A 21,072-nucleotide genomic window follows, 5' to 3' on the forward strand; every position below is an offset into this window, starting at 1 on the left:
GAATTGGATTGTCTGTGAAAATATGTCCGTAAGGACGTTCGGCATTCGGAATCTTTCCTTTAAGAGATTCAATGTTTCCGATTTTTCTTTAGAGAGGAAGTGATTCTTAAATAATACTTTCCTCCTTTTCATTTTATGTAAATACTATATTTAAGGCACTATGGGAAAAAGGAGAGGAGGAAAAAAGGAAAATAGTGTAATTGAATACCCTAATTTAAAGCACTAATAATGAATTATATATGGAGAGAGGAGGCAGAGAATAGGGAAAGAGGATATGAGGAAAAAAAGGAAAAATGTGTAACTAAATCTCCTAATTTAAGGCACTAATAATGGATTGCATATAATTCGTAAGTAATCCTTGTTTAGGGCGGGTAATATACAAAACTAGGACAATTTTGGTAAATAAATTTTAAATATTGTATATGAAGGAAAAAATCCCCTAAAGGATATGGGTGACAAACGGCGGGTCGGGTCGGACACAGGACTTGATCGAAAACGAGTAATGAAAAAAACGGATAAATTATCCGACCCGAACTCATATTTAATGCACAATCTGTTACTTCGCCATATATAGATAAATTTTCCTTCATTGTATTTTGAGAAGTCCAAAAGTCATAACGCTTCCAAATTAAATTCTGCGATTCACATCTTTGAGTTATAAATAAATTAATGCTGCATATTAATAACCTTTATACTTTGACGTTATAGACAACTACTTTCAGGAAACCCCCTTTGCCATCTTTTCAAGGTCTAATATTGCATTTTTTGTTCTGTGAGTGATTCTGCCAATAGACTATATTTTTATTTTAGCCCCAAAATATTAGTCTTGGATAGCAATTCACACGGCCAAATTAGCGACGGATTAGCAAAAAATTATCAAAAAATTAAGTTAGCTACTAGCTATTTAGTAACAGATTAGCGAGAAAGTTTGTAGTTAGGTCCAATTTTTTTTTTTTGTAGTGTAAGTCATTAGTAGGGAGAAATTAAGAGCGAAAAAAGTGTTATATCAATCAAACATTGTTATTCTATAGTAGTGCAGAATAGTGAGATAAATATTAAAGGTCTGTCATAATTAATTAATTAATTAATTAGTTAATTCCTCAAACCCCTTATGCTAGGATTCATAAACTCCAGCCAAACGTAATGCATGAGCAAATACTAGCACAAAATGAGAGTAATTTTTTTTGGTGCAAACAATTGTATGGAGATAGGAAAAGGAAATAAATTAGGTAAATCAACTCAACCGAAAAGCTAAAAGAAAGGAACAAAAAATAGTAAAACCAATTGAAGAGGAAATAAAATAATAATAACCAGATATTAATCCGAGATTTGCGAGAGAAAAAATTAATTAAAACCCTCTAATATTCTTTCTATTTTCTTTCAAACTCTCCATCCCTCATTTCTTGCATTTCTCCATTCCCTTGAGAGTTTCTTACCTCATATTTTCTTTTCCTTTTTTTTTTTCTTTTTATATTTATTTATTATTTCCTTCTGAAACTCAAGGGGGAATACTTCTTTCTTCCTTTTCTGATCTCAAGATTCAAGTGAGTATTATTAGATTTCTTCCTTTCTTCTGAATTCTTGATATTATATATGTCATTGCATTTACATCTTTTCACATTTACATTTATGTAATTTATGCATGTCATTGCATATATATCTTTTCACATTTACATTTATGATGAATATTTTCTGTTTTATATAATTTTGAGGAAGGGGAGCTTTGGAGCAACGGTCAAGTTGTTCTGTGTGACTTATAGGTCACATGTTCGAGTTCGTGGAATCAGCCTGTGATGCTTGCATTAGGGTAGGCTGCCTATATTGCACCTCCTTGGGTTGCGGCCCTTTCCCGGATGGACTGTTGTCTATGTGTGACATATAAGTCACGAGTTCGACCCGTGGAATCAGCCACTGATGCAAGCATCAGGGTAGGCTGCCTACGTCACACCTTCTCGGGGTGCGACCCTTACCTGAACCCTTCATGAACACAAGACGCTTTGTGCACGTGACTGCTATTTTTCCTATATAATTTTGAGATGGATTTCAAACATATAAAATTTAACATATAGTAAAAGTTTTTTTTTTTTTGGTTGTTGTGTGTGTGTGTGTGTGTGTTTGTTCTAATTAAAGATGATGCTTATTGGTTCAAATTTGGTTAAACATTTATATTCTGTGTGGAAACAGGATTTGAAGAAAATGATTCGACATATCTTATTAGTTTCCTTGCTAATCCATTGCACTTTAGCTCAACCAAAAGGTGGAAAGCCTCTTTCTCCTCCTCTTCCTAAGAGAACATGGTTAACTTTACATGGTAATTCAACTACTTTACTTATTTTATTGTTGGGAAACCCGAGTCATGAACCCATAGAATTAAAATCCTGGATCCATCTCTGCAGGTGATGAGCCAATTGTCGTTGCGAATGGGGGATATTCAGGACTTCTTCCCGCGCAAACAGATATTGCATATTCTCAAGCAAAAGTATTAGGAAAGCGCGGTACTGTCTTGCTATGTGATCTACATATGAGTCGCGACGGACAGGGCTTTTGTTTGTCACAGTTAAACCTTCAGAATACAACAAATGCAGCTGATGCTTTTCCGAATCGTAGAAAAACATACATTGTTAATGGCAAAGAAATTCAAGGATGGTTTGCACTGGTTTTTACAGCTGATGAGCTTTATAGTAAATTGCAAGGTAAGTCACAACTTATGGACTTGTTTGTTACCTAAATTAAATGGCCATACAATTATTTTAATATACAATGATACTGTCAAACCCAGAGGCAGATCTATGTACATAGAAGAGGGGTCACTGGATTCCGTTAAGCTTGGCAAAAAGTTCTAAATATATATGTGCATATATGTTGAAAACGATTATATGTTTTGTCTTTAACCCTTAAGATCAAAAGTCCAATAGGGCACTGGTTGAACAGTCCGCTCATGTTTCCCCGCCACCTTTCAAATCCTGGGTCCGCCTATGGTCAAACCTGTCTATAATGGCAATGTTTATCCGAGAATCTTTTTGGATGCTATAGAGAAATACTGTTGTACAGATATATAGTATAAGTATATAACATTACATGAAAAATCCGTTTCAAAGAAAACTTAGTCGTTATAATGAAATGCTGTTATAAAGGATGATCATTACAGAGAGGTCTGGCTGCACATCCATTGGAATTTCATCGGGCGACAAATAAAAAATCATGGTGTTTTTTTCCTAATTCATCGAACAACCCTGATATAAGATCAAGTAAAAGTTAGTGATTGAGACTTTTGCATTATTAGACTCTGCATATTTTTAGCTGATTTTGTTCTCATTGTTGGCTTGTTGATCTCCAGTGACACAATCAATATTCAGCAGAACAGATTTATTTGATTTTTCACCACCAACTCCAACAGACTTATTTTTAGAAGATAACATGAAGTCTCTAGTGTGGTTCAATGCCGAGGTTCTATCACTCACCTTCTTTCGTTCATCGTTGAAATATTTGATACAATGCAAATTCATATTATCGATAAAATAACTTAACTTTTTCTCATCGAATTGTTTAGTACGCAACATTCTACAGCCAACACAAGTTGAGTTTATTGGATCATATTAAACAACTTTTGGAGATAAAGAAGGATATCTCCTACATATCGTCTCCAGAGATCGGTTTCTTGAAAAGCATGGGACCAGTTGTGCGCGGTTTAAGAACAAAGTTGATGTTCAAGTTTCCTGCTGATAAAAATGCAGTCGAACCAACAACAAATGAAACATATGCTTCACTATTAACAAAGCTCTCTATGATCAAGACTTTTGCTGCGGGGATCGTTGTGCCTAGAGAGTACATATGGCCTGTCAATAAAGCTCGCTATTTAGACTCCAGTACTAATCTAGTCACCGATGCTCATAAACTAGGCCTTGAAGTTTTCTCATATGGATTTGCAAATGACAACTATTTGCCTTACAATTATACCTATGATCCACAAAGAGAGTATTTGCAATTCATGGACAACTCGTTGTTTGCTGTTGACGGTGTGATCACGGACTTCACTATGTCTGCATCTATGGCAATTGGTGAGAATATTGTTCTTAGGATTAATTAGGAAATATAAGTTTATTACATACAATTCATGTAGCTCACAGTTGCTCTTTCTGAACTGCAGCTTGCTTGGCAGGAAGTCGGAACGCTTCCAGGAAAGTCCCTAGTAAGAAAATTTATCTCTGTTCGTTTTCCTACCAGAAAAAAACTACCCCTTTGTCCCAATTTATGTGATGCAGTTTAGATTTTGAGAGTAAACAAGTTTTTTTCTGACCGAAGTTTTTCATAAGCTTTTTAAATATTTTAAATTGTTATCTATTGTGACTTTTCGGTTATCTGATTGGTGTGCTTGTTTTTGCTCTTCCTTTTACCTTTTCTAAGTCGAGGGTCTACCGAAAATAACCTCTCTGCCTTCTTGAAAGTAGGGGTAAGGTTTGTATACACACTACCCTCCCAAGACTACACTTGTGGGATTACACTGGGTTTTTGTTGTTGTTGTAGTTAACTATTGTGACTTATATTACTTTTATGTAGTTTCTAAATATGTAAATTTGTTTCAAAAAACTAAACAATTCTATGTCTAGATTCAAGGTCAAAGTTAAGAAGTTTGGCTCTCGAACTTCGGGACGGAGGGAGTAGTACTTAGTATTCCTATAACTTTTTTTGTTTTAAGATAAGAAAAGAAAAAATAACATCTCAATTCATTTGTGCATTTTAAATTGGCAGCTCTGATCATTTCTTCAAATGGAGCAAATGGAGATTATCCGGGAGCAACAGATCTTGCCTATCAGAAAGCAGTAGAAGATGGTGTTGACATAATCGATTGTTCTGTTCAAATGACAAAAGATGGAGTTGCACTTTGTTTGCCTTCAATTGATCTCATGCCATCCACTACAGCAGCCGGACCTTTCATGAGTCGAGCAGCTAAGATCGATCCCATTCAATCGGCCATGGGAATTTTCTCTTTCGACCTTACGTGGGAGGAAATTCAATCATTAAAACGTAAGCGCGACCAACCAACCTCTCTCAACACAATAATTTTTCAAATATAGTTAATCCTCTCTATAACAGCCTCCTTTGTTCTGAAATTTTTTGGCTGCTAGAGTGAAATGATGTTATAGAAAACATACTATTATAACATAACATGAAAAATTGGTTCTAAAGAAAACTTTGTCGTTATAGTGAAGTATTGTTATAGAGGATGTTTGTTATAGAGAGGTCTGGCTGTAGTATTAATCCTAGCTTGAATTTCATTTTCTGAAATATATGTATGTATATATGATCCGTTGCAGCTCAAATGTCCGGTGGATTTAATGGAGAATTGGCAAGGGATCCAGCGCGCAAAAATGTGGGCAAGTTTGTAACACTCTCTGATTTCTTGGAATTCGCCAAGGCAAAAGCAGTTCCTGGCGTTCTGATCAACATTGAAGTAAGTTTGTTTTCTACTCTATATTATTTTGATCATGTGTTTGTCTAGACATATATCAAGAATTTGAGAGATATTAACAACGAGAACTTGGTTTGTCTTCAAGAATGCTGCCTACCTTGCAACAAACAAAGGTCTTGACATTGTTGGCGCCGTCACAACTGCTTTGAGCAATGCCACACTTGATAAGAACTTGACTCAGAAAGTTCTGATCATGTCAAGTGAAAGTTCAGTGCTAGATAAATTCAAAACTATCCCGACTTACCAAAAAGTTCTTCACATTAAGGAACAAGTGGGATTTGTAACGAACGAGACTGCATTGGAAGTCAAGAAGTACGCGGACGCAGTACTTTTACACAAGCATTCAATATATTCAGAATTTCGACAGGAGGGTTTGACTTTCAACCTCACTAACCTTATTGACCGTATGCATTGGGCTAATGTCAGCGTCTACGCTGGAAATGTTATAAATGAATTCCAAGACATTTTCATGGATTTTGGCTCTGATCCTTATCTTCTGATCCATAACCTTATTTACTATGGCGCGGATGGAATTGTCACTCAGTATCCAAGCACTGCAAGTGCTTACAGCCGTAAGTAATCAATGCTTAGATCTAACTGTATGCATTAGGGTAGACTGTCTACGTCACACCCCTAAGCGGGATGTTTTATGCACCAGGTCGGGTACTTTATTACACAATTGAGTCATTTCATATGTTGGTTGCAACAGGAAACTTGTGCACTGGTAATCCGGACGCGTATAAGATACAAGACTTAAATCCAGGGGATGTTATAGCAGTTATGCTTGATCCAAAAGAAGTAGCAGAGTACAAGCCGCCTCCGCCCGTGCATTTTGAGACTAAGAACTTTGTCACTCCACCATTGCCTCCTGTAGCTGATATTGCCAAGGATGACGGCGGTTCTACCTCCAACTCCACGTCCAATGCCAACACGTCCGACGCTCCTTCACCTTCATCTCCACCTCCTCCTGCACAAGCCGCGAGTAGCGCAACAGCTCCCACAATTAATGGTGCTGCTCTCTTCTTTGCAACCATGCTCGGACTAGTATATTATAAAATTTAGGATTTGTTTCTGTTTGTAGAATAAGTATATAGTAGGAATTCAACAACTTATATATAACCGAAAAAATTCTCTTTGACTTATTTTCACAATGTAATTTTACCCGTTGGCTCTACATAGCTCCGCACTAACAAGTTGATTGTCTTCATCTTGGATTTGTTACAACCAGAAGATTTAACGAGCGAATTTAATTAGGTATCATGTAATCTAATCAGTTTATTTTTTTTTGTGTGTGTGTTATATTTAGTTATACAATTATATTTATATAATTAATTGTTTTGCCAAATTTACAGATGAAAGGAGTCATAGTTTTGAATAAGACAAGTGGTTCATGTACGTGCCAACTATGAAATCAATAAAACTTTTTTGATATACCGGTAAATATTAAGTATCTCTATCACAAATAACTACTATTTTTTTTTTTGCAGCTTTACACCATGAAATTGACAATGATATACTAGCCATCCTAAGGAAGACTTATGCTGATCGAATTTTCATACATCTTCTATAAAATACTACTTTCATTCGGCAACAACTTCTTTATATGTATACGGATATAAAAAGAAGAAGGCTACAATTTTTTAAAGAAAAGGCAAAACATCTACACCTGAAGTATTTACAACGATCAGCATTGCTCATATTCACATGTAAATGATATGTTATTGAAACATAAAAAGCAAGAAAACTGTCGAGTTGAATATTTGGTATGACACTCCCCTTTACATAACTAAATTTAGGCTCCCAATTAAGTCGGTATGAATGTCAAAACGCTAAATGTCATCGATGAAATTTTTTCCAAAATGTTGATCGACTTCAAAATCCTTTAAAAACATTATTCCTTCCAAAAGATAATTTTATATTAGATAATTTGTAATATTTAGAATTTTCGACTAACTAATACCAGGAAGTCATGATATAATTTTTAATGAAATGTGAATCCTTCGTTCATTCAAATGAAGGATTTATTAAAGCATTAAAGTGAGTATTGGATACCTGATGGGACATCAAAAAAATGACAACTTAGAACTAAGTTTTTATCGAGAAATGCTCGAGGGAAACTCAATAGATATGTGATTGCCCTTTTACGCTTCTCGGCCGGAATAGCTCTTCTAGCATCAACATGGATTGCGCCTTCTGTATCTGTAACTGTAAGTGCATATGTATACACTAATTTATATGTTGGTTACGTTACTTAAATATCAAACTTTTGTCTATGATAGAATATTAATCTATAATATACGCCTAATCCACATATTGCACGTTGTACTCTTACGCCTAATCCACATATTTTTTAATTGCACGCCTAATCCGAAGCTCTGGCCCTGGAAATGAGTTTGTACTTCAAGTGATTCTAACATTTTTTTTACTAGCTAGGAACTTCAATGAAATACAAGTTTATGGGATCGAGAGTCATGTGTTGTATCTTTGATACGTTTACAGTTCTCTGTGTTTAGGTCTTAGGTCGTCTTTTATATTTTTCGAAAATTACATTAATCTACAATATTCTAATTTTGAACGAAATTGTGATCGGGTCATCCGATTAAAGAAAGAGAGAATTAATCTTTTAATTCTTTAATATTTTGGATGAACTATTTTGAAGTCTACTATGAATTTGCCACTTTAATTTTCCTAAATCTTTTTATGCTTTCAATAATAAAAATAACAATTTTATTTCCTTATAAAGAATTTTAATTGGTACTAATTATAACTCATCGCGTTGGAAAAATATATTGTACGATACCTATCATGTTTATGAGGGTGTTTGGCTAAGCTTATAAACACCTTTTGACTTATCTACGCGTTTGACAAACACTCAAAGTATTTAAAAGCTAAAAGTACTCATAAGTCATAAGTTGGTCATTCCCAACTTATGATTTTTTTAGTTTATAAGCACTTTTAGTTTGACCAAGGCTTTTAGTAGTTTATCCTTAATGATATTTTTAATTCACAAAATATTTTTCCTAAAATAAATTTTCTAACTTTCTCTTCATTCCATATTCGTTGTTCATCTTTTTTTTTTTACAAAGAAACTTTTTAATTTATAATTTTTAAGGGTATTTGAGTCATTTTAACAAAAAAATAACTTATAAGCCTTTTTTCCACCAAACACATCAACGATTTATTATTAGTTTCAGCACGTCTATCCAAACATGTAAATGTTTATTCAAAAAATCACTTTTAGCACTTAAAAATATTTTTCAGCACTTCAAGCTTATCAACTATTTACAATCAGCTAATCCAAACAAGCTCTATTTGTATAGTAACTTTTTTATTGAACTCCACCTTCCTCCGTGGTGTTCGAGTCAGCTTGTGCACGTCTGGACACCAGACAATGCGGGAAGAAATTATTTAATATTATTTGCGACCAATAAAATTTAAACTTGAGATATCATTGTTCTTCTATTGACTACTACATCATACCTTGGGTGCTTTTTAAAATTCAGCCCCTTCTATTTGGCAGGCAAGAACCAAATGATTTGAAAAAGGAAGACAATACCAAGTGCAAAGTGAAGGAGGAGCCAACAAACCCAGATTCTCTTAGAAGGCGTGTAAAGTTTGAACATGTTAAACAAGTAAGTTTTAACTTGATCGTACATTTTTGAAGACTTTGCAAAGTTGCTTTTCTTGTTTTCATTATTCAATCCCTTCTATTTGGCAGGCAAGAACCAAAACTTTTGAGAAAGGAAGAAGATACAAACTGCAAACAATATGTTAAGGCAAGTCAAACCTTGCAGTTAAATTGTTTTCTATTCTCAATGGTGGTGGTGATTGTATTTTTATCTCTGATTGTTTTTCTTTGTTGTCTAGATATAGGGGTGCGTGCCTCTTCACCTTTCATGTATCCCAACAATCTTATGTTGCTAGTTCACCATTACTGCATGTTCTATCTTTCTTCATTTAAGGCATGTCGCATTCTGAATTGTTTGTAGCGGTTAAACTACTAAATATTAAATCAAATACGAGTGTTTCTCAAGTCGACACGAACTTTATGATTGGGCTTATGAAATAACTTAACCTGAATCTAGAGATACCTAATAATTACTATAAGGCAAAAGGATTGACTTCCAAGTTAGAAATCTCCTCAAAGAGAATTTACCTAACTTTGTTTTTATCAACTAATAACGCTATACATTTATTTGTAAAAAAAGTGTACATGGAGCCCTGTCGAGGATCCTTTTATTAGAATCAATTTTGCAAAGAGGAGCCGTCAATGATTGTCAGACATATTCTCTGATGCTCGCCAAAAACATGAGAAGCCTGGTTAGATTGAGCTCCTGAGCCATTTTTTCTTAAGGTCCCCCAGGGAAAGGCCGCTCGAATTTCTGACCAGGGTGCCTCGTTGCACACGTAGTTCAGTGTCCATGGGGACTGCTAGGTGGAATTTTGTAATTATTTAAAGATCTTAGTCTTGTTTTTTCTATTTTACTTGATTTTATTAACTCCTTTTATTTCATTTATAGGATGTTGTGCATAAGAGACCAGAGACTCGTGATGAGGTATTGAAGAAGACCCACACGAAAACTAAAAGTGACAAAAAAGTTTGGGCCGAACCACATGCGGAGATACCTGGGTAAGCTCAAGATTTACTTAAAATTTTTTTTATATTGTTTGTGTTAATTAGTTGGTTGTTGTATAAATAAATATAGTCCCATATGGAATATGAGTAGTGTAGGTATTGTGTATTGTTGTAAATAGGGGTATTTGTATTATTGTTAACATATTAATAATATATTTTCTCCCGTACTTTTTTCACATGGTATCAGAGCTGTGGTGGTGAGACACATCCGGGAACTAGAATACAGAGCAAGAAGTCACCATGCCTCAATTTTTCGGCGACTTTTCAAGGATGTCTTGCGTCATCTTGCTCTCTGTCAGTGTTGTGCAAAATCCAATACTACAACAGGATCCGTCACCATCTCCGACCAAACCTCAGTGAACATCTGCGGCAACATCCTTTTCATGCGTCATCATAAGCTAGGGTTCCAGCGAGCCCATGAGCTCATGTGCCGGCGAGTACGATCACTTTCGGCCATTTTTAGAAAACGTTTCTTCAGAAGAGTTGGGTCGTCTACTCATTCTGGCCCCACCCTTATTTTTTTCGTTTTATTCCGACCACTTTGAGTTTTTTTCGGCGACTACACTGATTTTTTCGGTAGCTACAGCAAATTTTCGGGGACTATATTGTTTCCTTCGTCTGTTTCAGTGGATTACCATTGATTCTCCTTATTTGATAATAATTTGCTAGACCTCTCTTCAATCCAACGATGTCTTTGGGATTTGATTTTTTTGGATCTAAAAATACGGGTTCTGAAAGTTCTAGTCTTATCATTACCTCAGAATCTTTAATGAGAAGTTCAAACTACTTAGCTTGGGTTTCGTCTGTCGAGTTGTGGTGTAAAGGTCAAGGTATTCAAGATCATCTAATCAAAAAGTCTAGGAAAGGATATGAAAAAGCCATAGCACTTTGGGTGAAGATCGATGCTCAGTTATGTAGTACTATGTGGTGATCTATTGATTCCAAGTTGATGCCCTTGTTTTCTTCATTCCAGACATATTATTTTGTTTGGGAAAAGGCTCGCACTGTATGCACTAATGACATATCTCGTTTTTATGATGTGATATTGCGTATGACAAATTTAAAAAAACATGAATTAGATATGTCTACTTACTTGCGACAAGTACAGGCAGTCATGGAGGAATTTGAGAAGCTGATGCCAATTTCTACTAGTGTTAAAAAGCAACAAGAGCAGCAACAGAAGATGTTTCTAGTTCTTACCCTCGTTGGACTTCCTAATGATCCTGATTCAGTACGCGACCAGATTTTGGCTAGTCCGACTGTCCCCACAGTTGATGAATTATTCTCTTGATTACTTTGCCTTGCTACAGCACCAAGTCACCCAGTGATCTCATCACAGACACTTGACTCCTCTGTTCTCGTATCCCAGACAGTGGACAATCGGACATCTCAAACTATAGAGAATAGACGAAGAGGAGGTCGTTTTGAAAGATCTAGACCCAAGTATTCTTATTGTCACAAATTTGGTGTTCTTATTGTCACAAATTTGGACACACTCGTGAAGTGTGTTATTCCTTACATGGTCGTCCACCCAAAAATGCTTATGTTGCCCGACCAAGACTACATGTAACCAGGGATTTTGTTTATCGGAAGGGGAATATAATGAGTTCCTTTAGTATCGAGCAAGTAAGGAGACATCTCCACAAGTAGCCTCGATTGCTCAGACTGATACTTCTATTGCTGGTAATTCCTTCAGTGTAGTATCTTGGACCATGGGTCATGGACTCAGGCGCTTCTGATCATTTCTCTGATAATAAATCACTTTTGTCGAATATTGTATATTCACAGTCTCTTCCCACTGTTATTTCAGCCAATGAGTGTCAAACTAAAGCAAAAAGAGTTGGACCAGCTAATCCCTTATCTTCTGTCACTCTAGATTCCGTTCTTTATGTCCCTGCTTATCCTTTTAGTCTTGCATCTGTTAGTCGTTTGACTCGTGCCCTCCATTGTGGTATATATTTTATTGATGATTCTATTATTATGCAGGACCGCAGTACAGGACAGACGATTGACATAGAGCGTGAATCAAAAACGTTTAGGACACCCGAGTTTATCCAAACTTCAGAAGATGGTGCCTAGTATATCTAGTTTGTCTACATTAGATTGTGCGTCGTGTCATCTTGGAAAATATACACGGGCCTCTTTTCCGCGTAGTGTTGAGTGTCATGCAAAGTTTGTTTTCTCTTTAGTTCATTCTAATATATGGGGTCCTAGTAGAGTTAGTTCAACCATGGGATTTCATTATTTTGTTAGTTTTATTGATGATTATTCAAGATGTACTTGGCTTTTCTTAATGAAAGATCATTTTGAGTTATTTTCTATATTCTACAATTTTTGTGCTGAAATCAAAAATCAATTGGTGTTTCTATTGGCACTTTTCGCAGTGATAATACCTTAGAATATTTATCCTCTTAGTTTCAACAGTTTATGACTTCGCAAGGAATTATTCATCAGACATTTTGTCCTTATACCCCCAGCAAAATGGGGTCGCAGAGAGAAAGAATAGGCACCTTATTGAGACTGCTCGCACAGCTTGTTATTTGATTAATCAGATGCCTCCATCTCCCATCCAGGATCAGATTCTGTATTCAGTATTGTTTCCCCTGTCACCCTTATACTCTCTTCCTCATCTTATTTTTGGGAGCATATATTTCGTTCATAACTTAGCCCCTGAGAAAGATAAGTTAGCTCCTCATGATTTGAAGTGTGTCTTCCTTGGTTATTCTCGTGTTCAGAAGGGATATCGTTGTTATTCATCTTATCTTCGTAGGTACCTTATGCCGGTTGACGTCATATTTTTTGAGTCTAAAACTTTCTTTACCTCTTATGACCACCATGATATATCTGAGGTCTTACCTATACCGACCTTTGAGGAGTTTACTATAGCTCCTCATTCACCTTCAGCCACATAAGTCTTACCATACCAACCGTTGAGGAGTCTAGTGTTTCTCTTCCTAGATCCCCAACCTCGAGAACACCACTCTTGGCTTATCATCGTCGTCCGCGCCCAGCATCAGGTCCAGCTGATTCTCGTCCTACACCCGACCCTGCTACTATTGCGAACTTGTCTCTTTCTAGTACACCGATTGCACTTCAAAAAGGTATACATACCACACTTAATCCTAATCCCCATTATGTCGGTTTACGTTATCATCGTCTTTTATCCCCCCCATTATGCTTTTATATCTTCTTTGTCCTCTGTTTCCATCCCTAAGCTACAGGTGAAGCGTTGTCTCATCTAGGATGGCGACATGCTATGAATGACGAGATGTCTGCTTTACACACGAGTGGTGATGTCTCCCAAACTCACACCACTAATTTAGGTCGTGAGGCGGTCGATGCAATAATAAAAACCCAACGCGAATCGGGGTCGATTCCACAGGGAGCTTGATGTGGGATTAGGTATATACCTAGTGTGAATGTATGACGTGCCTAAGATTACACTTCCACATTTTCAATTGTTATTTCTACTTCTACTTTTACGCTAATGCTTGTAATTGTAAAGCTAAGAGACAATGTTTTTGGTTTTGGTTGTTTTTCAAGTTATAAAAGGTCTAGAGTTGCGACTTCCGCCTAGTTATTTACCTAACGGATTTAGAGCTTTAGGGCATGTTTGGTTGATCGGGATACAATATAGCAATCATACTCAATTACTCACTCTATACCTCTCGGTAGTTTGAGTGATTTTGCCCAATTTGGCTTTCTCAAGTTCAAATGGGTATCTCACGAATCAAGTGATAAATGCTCAAGTCGGGTCTTACTATCTCTAGATTCGACCCTTTAATTAGGGCTATCAATTTCTTGAGTTCATCCCAAATTCTTGTTAGCCAAGTTTTCCTAGACTTAGTCTCACTTCCTCAAGTAAAGACTAAGTCAATTAGGCATGAATCAACATTTGCAACCATCAATTCTCAAATTCAAGCAAGAACTAGGCTAAATATCATATACACAATCATAAATAAGCCCTAAATCAATCATCAATTAAGTACACATACTAGGATTGGGTCACAACCCTAGCTAAGGGTTTAGCTACTCATGAAAAATGAAGAAATTAAAGAATAAACTAAGATAAAATGCATAATAATTGATTAAGGAAAGAAAATCTAATGTTTAAATGCTAAACTAATACAAAGTTACCTAATACAGTAAATAAAAACAGCTCTCTGTGTTCAGGTGCACCAAACTTAACCTAAAAATGACAAAAAGATCTATTTATACCCAGTTAAAAATATCTGATAAAATTGCCCCTGCGAAGGTTGTGCGGCCGCACGAATATGTATGCGGTCCGCACTTTGAGATTGACTAGCCAGGTTGACTTCTACGGTCGCATAAAAGTGAGATGCGGCCGCACTTCCTCTAATTGTGCGGACTGCACATTTCTGAGTGCGGCCGCACTCTTGCTCTTGGACCGGGTCTAGGTTTCATTCTGCAGACCACACTTTTATGAGTGCGGCTGCATTTTGGCATCCTGCGGCCGCACAATAATAGTGCCGTCCGCACATCTTCAAGCTCCCAAACTACAGTCTCTGAACCTAGTCTTCTGCAGCCGCACAATAATTGTACGGTCCGCACTCTGTGAAGAAATTCTATCAGTGCATCTTCAGAGTTTGCGGCCGCACACAGTATTGTGCGGCCGCATTGTAGCCTTTTTGCTTTGTTTTGGTTCTTGTCCAATTTTTACTCATTTTTGTGTTGATTTTTACTTCTTTGGCTCGTTTCCCAATATTCCTGCAAGAAATCACATTTCATTAGTTCTCGGGAATACTTTTAAGCATTTTTGAGCTAAACGTAAGTAAAAGAGAGCAAATAAGCGGTCAAAATCCCTACTTATCAACTCCCTCAAACTTAAGCTTTTGCTTGTCCTCAAGAAATTAAGGCAATTTCCCACCTCCATTAGAAAATGGCTATTTTAGTTGGCCTAAGTTGAATCAAACACAAATCAATTGGGACCAACAATTACCCACACGCTCATGAATAATTATCAAGCTTATGATTTGAATGTTAAAACACAAATGGCTCTAATGTGACACTTGAGTATCAAGGGTTGACTTTGTTTATCAAGGAAGCTCTCACTTTCATGCATGACACCCAAACTCCTCCTCCTATACTCTCCGGAAGCTCATCTCACTCACGAATGAAGAATTCAATTCAATGACTCGAGAAAGATTTGCTCATCGCTCTCAAAAGAATGTCACAAGCCCGGCTCTAAGTACCATATGCTTGCCCCTCATGTGGATCACATCTAATATAATCTCGCTTGGCTTGAAATCACGTAGGGATTTTTTTGGCATGTAATTAAGGCTTTTGGACTAAGGAGGGAAATATCGGAATGGAATTGGTTCATCTTTCCTTTAGCACTTCATATTCTCTTTTTGGCTCTTACTTTGCCGACTCTTTGAGTCATTTTTTATTCCCTTAGGGGGATTAGAGAGACTTGACATCACTCTTTCTTTGTCATGCTATTCATACTTTCCTTCTTTGTTATCTCCATGATTTGAACTTTTGCTTTCTTTTGCATCTTTTCAACCCTTTCACATTATTCACTTTCTTTTTGTGTTTTTCTTTTGTTCTTCCTTTCTCTTTCTTTGCCTTTCATTTTCTTCATTTCTTTTCTATTTTTGTTCCTTGAGACCATCTTTAAACCCCTCGTCTCTCCCCCAAACTTATGTTTTTTCCATTTGAATCACACGAGTGCTAAAGAAAGTTCGGGTGCCAAGAGAGAGTCACTATAAAACGGGTAAAGGCTTGTAATGTGGTTATCGAATAAAACGTATTTAGGCTCAAAAGGGTTTACTAAGGATGATATCATTGGTGGGCCATGAAAGGTTTCAAAACGGGTCAAGGAAAGCCTACAATCACTTCTCAAGCGAGGCTAACGTAGAATTTCGCCTAGAAACACATTCGGGGCAAGTTCTAGACCACTCGCACGGGTACTTGGACTTGTAACAAAATACCTCACCTCTCACACAACCGGATTGACAAAGAGAATCGAGTCGAGGGCCCACAACAACTGTATTCAAGATTGAAAATCGCTAATGATTCAACTAAACCACCCGATGATTGCCACAAAATCAACACAAGAGTCACAAGGTCACTAACTAGGGCTATTTCTTTACAAAAACTTATTTTTAACCATAAGCGCGTAGTTAAGTGTGTTGGTACCAAACGAAGCATGCTTGACCCTTATTTATTCATTAATACTACTTGTTTCTACCTAATCATCAAAATCTGACTCGATCCCTTAAGAAGGTTGTCACGCCATCCATCGTTGGGAAGAGTCACCCGGTTCAATATGTGAATAACTACCAAGGGCAAAGGAACAACTCTCAAGGCCCGAATCACCAACAATGGCGGTCTCAAGGAAATCAAGGAAATAGGAACAATCAAAACCACCAAAGCAATTGGAGTGGTGGTACCAACAATCAAAGTAATTGGAAAAATAACAATAATCAAGGCAATTGGAACAATCAAGGCAATTGGGGTGGCAACAGTCAAGGATATTGGGGAGGCAACAACCAAGGGGTGTGGAACGGTAACCAAGGGAATCGGGGGCCGGGCTCTCAAAGGCCCCCGATGTATCAACAACCAAACAACCCGCCTCCTTATCCGTATCAAGGTTCTAGTTCTTCAAAAATATGTTCAAACAAATTATGGAGAAAAATGCCAACTCCGATGCTCAATTAGCCTCTCACAACACTTTAATCCGCAATTTGGAAGTTCAATTGGGGCAAATCTTGCAAGCTTTAAACACTTGTCCTAATGGGTCACTGCCTAGTGATACGGTGGTAAACCCGAAGGGTGGGAACAATACGGGACATGCCATGGCCATAATAACAAGGAGTGGAAGAGGTGGAGATGCAACCACCTCAAATCAAAGAAGAATTATGGATGGTGATGTAGTGGTTCAAGAAGATAAGATTCCAAGCAATGTGGTTCAAGCTAATGAAGAAGTGAGAATTGATATTGATGAGAATGTGGAGGAGACCCAAGAAGAAGTGAACCCGTCTAGGGAACAAGTATCAGTGTTGTGCAAAATCTAACACTACCACAAGATCCGTCACCATATGGCGACCAAACCTCACTGAACATCTCTAGCAGCAGCATTCTCACGCATCGTCAGAAGTAAGGGTTCCGGTGAGCGCGCGAGCTCATGCGCCTACTACCACTTCCGACCATTTTTAGAAAAGATTTCTTCAGGACAATTGGGTCGTCTACTAATTTTGACCCCACCCTTACTATTTTCGTTTTATTCCAACCACTTTGAGTTTTTTCCGGCGACTACACTGATTGTTTTGGTAGCTATAGTAAATTTTTTTGGGGACTACAATGTTTCCTTCGTCTATTTCAGTGGATTGCAATTGATTCTCCTTATTTGGTAATAATTTGCTAGACCTCTATTCAATCCAACGATGTCTTTGGGATTTGATATTTTTGGGTCTAAAAATACGGGTTCTGAAAGTTCTAGTGTTATGATTACCTCGGAATCTTTAATGGGAAGTTCAAATTACTTAGCTTGGGATTCGTCTGTACAATTGTGGTGTAAAGGTCAAGGTATTCAAGATCATCTAATCAAAAAGTCTAGCAAAGGAGATGAAAATGCCATAGCACTTTGGGTGAAGATCGATGCTCAGTTATGTAGTATTATGTGGCGATCTATTGATTCCAAGTTGATGCCCTTATTTTGTCCATTCCAGACATATTATTTGGTTTGGGAAAAGGCTCGCACTTTATACACTAATGACATATATCATTTTTATGATGTGATATCACGGATGATAAATTTAAAGAAATACGAATTAGATATGTCTACTTACTTGTGACAAGTACAGGCAATCATGGAGGAATTTGAGAAGCTGATGCCAGTTTCTACTAGTGTTGAAAAGCAACAAGAGCAGCAACATAAGATGTTTCTAGTTATTACCCTCGATGGACTCCCTAATGATCCTGATTCAGTACGCGACCAGATTTTGGCTAGTCCGACTGTTCCCATAGTTGATGAATTATTCTCTCGATTACTTTGCCTTGCTGCAACACCAAGTCACCCAGTAATCTCATCACAGATACTTGACTCCTCTGTTCTCGCATCCCAAACAGTGGACAATCGGACATCTCAAACTATGGAGAATAGACGAAGAGGAGGTCATTTTGGAAGATCTAGACCCAAGTGTTCTTATTGTCAAAATTTTGGACATACTCGTGAAGTGTGTTATTCCTTACATGGTCGTCCACCCAAAAATGCTTATGTTGCCATACCAAGACTACATGTAAACCAAGGATTTTGTTTATCAGAAGGGGAATATATTGAGTTCCTTTAGTATCGAGCAAGTAAGCAGACATCTCCACAAGTAGCCTCGGTTGCTCAGACTGATACTTCTATTGCTGGTAATTCCTTTGCTTGTGTTTTCCAGTTTAGTACTCTTGGACCCTGGGTTATGGACTCAGGCGCTTTTGATCATATCTCTGATAATAAATCACTTTTGTTGAATATTGTATATTCACAGTATCTTCCCACTATTATTTTAGCCAATGGGTGTCAAACTAAAGCAAAAGGAGTTGGACCAGCTAATCCCTTATCTTCTGTCGCTCTAGATTCCGTTCTTTATGTCCCTAGTTGTCCTTCTAGTCTTGCATCTATTAGTCATTTGACTCGTGCCCTCCATTTTGGTATATATTTTATTTATGATTATGTTATTATGCAGGACCGCGGTACAGGACAGATGATTGACATAAGGCGTGAATCAGAAAGCCTCTACTACCTTAACTCACTTAATCCTTCCACAACATGTCTAGTTACATATCCTCCAAACCCAATTCACAGACGTTTAGGATATCTGAGTTTATCCAAGCTTCAGAGGATGGTGCCTAGTTTATCTAGTTTGTCTACATTAGATTGTGAGTCGTGTCATCTTGGGAAACATACCCGAGCCTCCTTTCCGCGTAGTGTTGAGAGTCATACAGAGTTTGTTTTCTCTTTAGTTCATTATGATATATGGGGTCCTAGTAGAGTCAGTTCAACCTTGGTATTTTGTTATTTTATTTGTTTTATTGATGATTATTCAAGATGTACTTCACACTTTGGTGTTTCTATTGGCACTTTTCGCAGTGATAATGCCTTAGAATATTTATCCTTTCAGTTTCAGCTGTTTATGACTTCGCAAGGAATTATTCATCAGACATCTTATCCTTATACCCCTCAACAAAATTGGGTCACAGAGAGAAAGAATAGGCACCTTATTGAGACTGCTCGCATACTTCTCATTGAATCTCGTATTCCGTTGCATTTTTGGGACGATGCCGTTCTCACAACTTGTTATTTGATTAATCGGATGCCTTTATCTCCCATCTAGGATCAGATTCCGTATTCAGTATTATTTCCCCAGTCACCTTTATACTCTCTTCCCCCTCTTGTTTTTGGGAGCATATGTTTCGTTCATAACTTAGCCACTGAGAAAGATCAGTTAACTCCTCATGCTCTCAAGTGTGTCTTCCTTGGTTATTCTCCTGTTCAGAAGGGATATCGTTGTTATTCATCCGATCTTCGTAGGTACCTTATGTCAGTTGACATCATATTTTTTGAGTCTAAACCTTTCTTTACCTCTTCTGACCATCATGATATATCTGAGGTCTTACTCATACTGACCTTTGAGGAGTTTACTACTATATCTCCTCATTCACCTTCAACCATATAAGTCTTACCCATACCTACCGCTGAGGAGTCTAGTGTTTCTCCTACTAGATCCGCAACCACAAGAACACCACTCTTGACTTATCATCGTCGTCTGCGCCCAGCATCAGGCCCAGCTGATTCTCGTCCTACACCTGACCCTGCTCCTACTGCGAACTTGTTTCTTTCTAGTACACCGATTGCACTTCGAAAAGGTATACAAACCACACTTAATCCTAATCCCTATTATGTTGGTTTAAGTTATCATTGTTATTCATCCCCCCATTATGCTTTTATATTTTCTTTGACCTCTGTTTCCATCCCTAAGTTTACAGGTGAAGGGTTGTCTCATCCAGAATGGCGACAGGCTATGATTGACGAGATGTCTGCTTTACATACGAGTGGTACTTTGGAGCTTGTTTCTATTGCTTCTGGTAAATCTACTGTTGGTTGTCATTGGATTTATGCAGTCAAAGTTGGTCCGGATGGCCAGGTTGATCGACTTAAAGCCCGTCTTGTTGCCAAAGAATATACTTAGATATTTGGGCTTGATTACAGTGATACTTTCTCTCCCATGGCTAAAATAGCATCAGTCCACCTTTTTCTATCAATGGTTGTTGTTCGCCATTGGCCTCTCTATCAGCTGGACATTAAGAATATTTTTATTTATGGTGACCTTGAGGGTGAAGTTTATATGGAGCAACCACCTAGTGTTTTTGCTCAGGGGGAGTCCCGTGTCCTTGTATGTCACTTGCGCCGGTTACTTTATGGTCTAAAGTAGTCTCCTCGAACCTAGTTTGGTAAGTTCAACGCAGTTATCTAGGAGTATTGCATGACTCGTAGTGAAACTGATCACTCTGTGTTTTATCGGCATTCTGCTTCAAGTCTTTGTATTTATCTGGTGGTCTATGTTGACGATATTTTTATTATTGGCAGTGATCAGGATGGTATTACCAATCTGAAGCAACATCTCTTCCAACACTTCCAAACTAAGGATTTAGGTAGATTAAAGTACTTTCTAGGTATTTAGGTTGCTCAGTCTAGCTCAGGTATTGTTATTTCACAAAAAAATATGCTTTAGACATTCTTGAGGAGATAGGAATGATGTGTTGCAGACCTGTTGACACTCCGATGGATCTGAATTCTAAACTTCTGCCAAGACAGGGGGAGCTGCTTAATGACCATGCAAGATATAGGCGGCTGGTTGATAAATTAAATTATCTCACACTGACTTGACCCGATATTTCTTTTCATATGAGTGTTGTAAGTCAATTTATGGATTCTCTCTGTGATAGTCATTAG

General features: G+C 37.4%; 3 protein-coding genes across 3 annotated transcripts; all 3 read left to right on the forward strand.

The window, feature by feature from the left end:
* The first annotated feature begins 1,376 nt into the window (after positions 1-1,376).
* LOC104090664 (glycerophosphodiester phosphodiesterase GDPDL7-like) lies at positions 1,377-6,557 on the forward strand. The gene is made up of 10 exons (XM_009595822.4): positions 1,377-1,544; positions 2,185-2,311; positions 2,397-2,693; positions 3,338-3,447; positions 3,551-4,058; positions 4,148-4,189; positions 4,750-5,025; positions 5,316-5,452; positions 5,556-6,042; positions 6,180-6,557. The coding sequence occupies exons 2-10, from the start codon at positions 2,197-2,199 to the stop codon at positions 6,530-6,532; spliced, it is 2,325 nt and encodes a 774-aa protein (XP_009594117.2). The 5' UTR covers positions 1,377-1,544; positions 2,185-2,196; the 3' UTR covers positions 6,533-6,557.
* Positions 6,558-8,559: 2,002 nt separating this feature from the next.
* Positions 8,560-12,420, forward strand: LOC138900792 (uncharacterized). Its single transcript, XM_070188357.1, has 4 exons — positions 8,560-9,102; positions 9,189-9,246; positions 9,991-10,100; positions 10,294-12,420. Exons 1-4 carry the CDS (start codon positions 9,092-9,094, stop codon positions 10,649-10,651), a joined length of 537 nt encoding a protein of 178 aa, XP_070044458.1. The 5' UTR covers positions 8,560-9,091; the 3' UTR covers positions 10,652-12,420.
* Positions 12,421-16,927: 4,507 nt separating this feature from the next.
* On the forward strand, positions 16,928-20,308 carry LOC138901031 (uncharacterized). The gene is made up of 6 exons (XM_070188758.1): positions 16,928-17,122; positions 17,936-18,370; positions 18,515-18,700; positions 18,806-18,998; positions 19,896-19,985; positions 20,106-20,308. The coding sequence occupies exons 1-6, from the start codon at positions 16,928-16,930 to the stop codon at positions 20,306-20,308; spliced, it is 1,302 nt and encodes a 433-aa protein (XP_070044859.1).
* The last annotated feature ends 764 nt before the right edge of the window (positions 20,309-21,072 follow it).

Source organism: Nicotiana tomentosiformis, chromosome 11 (assembly GCF_000390325.3).
Source record: "Nicotiana tomentosiformis chromosome 11, ASM39032v3, whole genome shotgun sequence".
NCBI classification, from domain to species: domain Eukaryota; kingdom Viridiplantae; phylum Streptophyta; class Magnoliopsida; order Solanales; family Solanaceae; genus Nicotiana; species Nicotiana tomentosiformis.

Coding starts and splice junctions, on each gene's coding strand:
- LOC138901031 (XM_070188758.1), top strand. CDS start 16,928: ATGGCCATAATAACAAGGAGTGGAAGAGGTGGAGATGCAACCACCTCA. Junction 17,123..17,935: donor TGAACCCGTCTAGGGAACAA/GTATCAGTGTTG, acceptor TGACAAGTACAG/GCAATCATGGAGGAATTTGA. Junction 19,986..20,105: donor ACCGATTGCACTTCGAAAAG/GTATACAAACCA, acceptor CTAAGTTTACAG/GTGAAGGGTTGTCTCATCCA.
- LOC138900792 (XM_070188357.1), top strand. Junction 9,247..9,990: donor ACTGCAAACAATATGTTAAG/GCAAGTCAAACC, acceptor TTTCATTTATAG/GATGTTGTGCATAAGAGACC. Junction 10,101..10,293: donor CCACATGCGGAGATACCTGG/GTAAGCTCAAGA, acceptor ACATGGTATCAG/AGCTGTGGTGGTGAGACACA.
- LOC104090664 (XM_009595822.4), top strand. CDS start 2,197: ATGATTCGACATATCTTATTAGTTTCCTTGCTAATCCATTGCACTTTA. Junction 2,312..2,396: donor AACATGGTTAACTTTACATG/GTAATTCAACTA, acceptor CCATCTCTGCAG/GTGATGAGCCAATTGTCGTT. Junction 2,694..3,337: donor GCTTTATAGTAAATTGCAAG/GTAAGTCACAAC, acceptor GTTGATCTCCAG/TGACACAATCAATATTCAGC.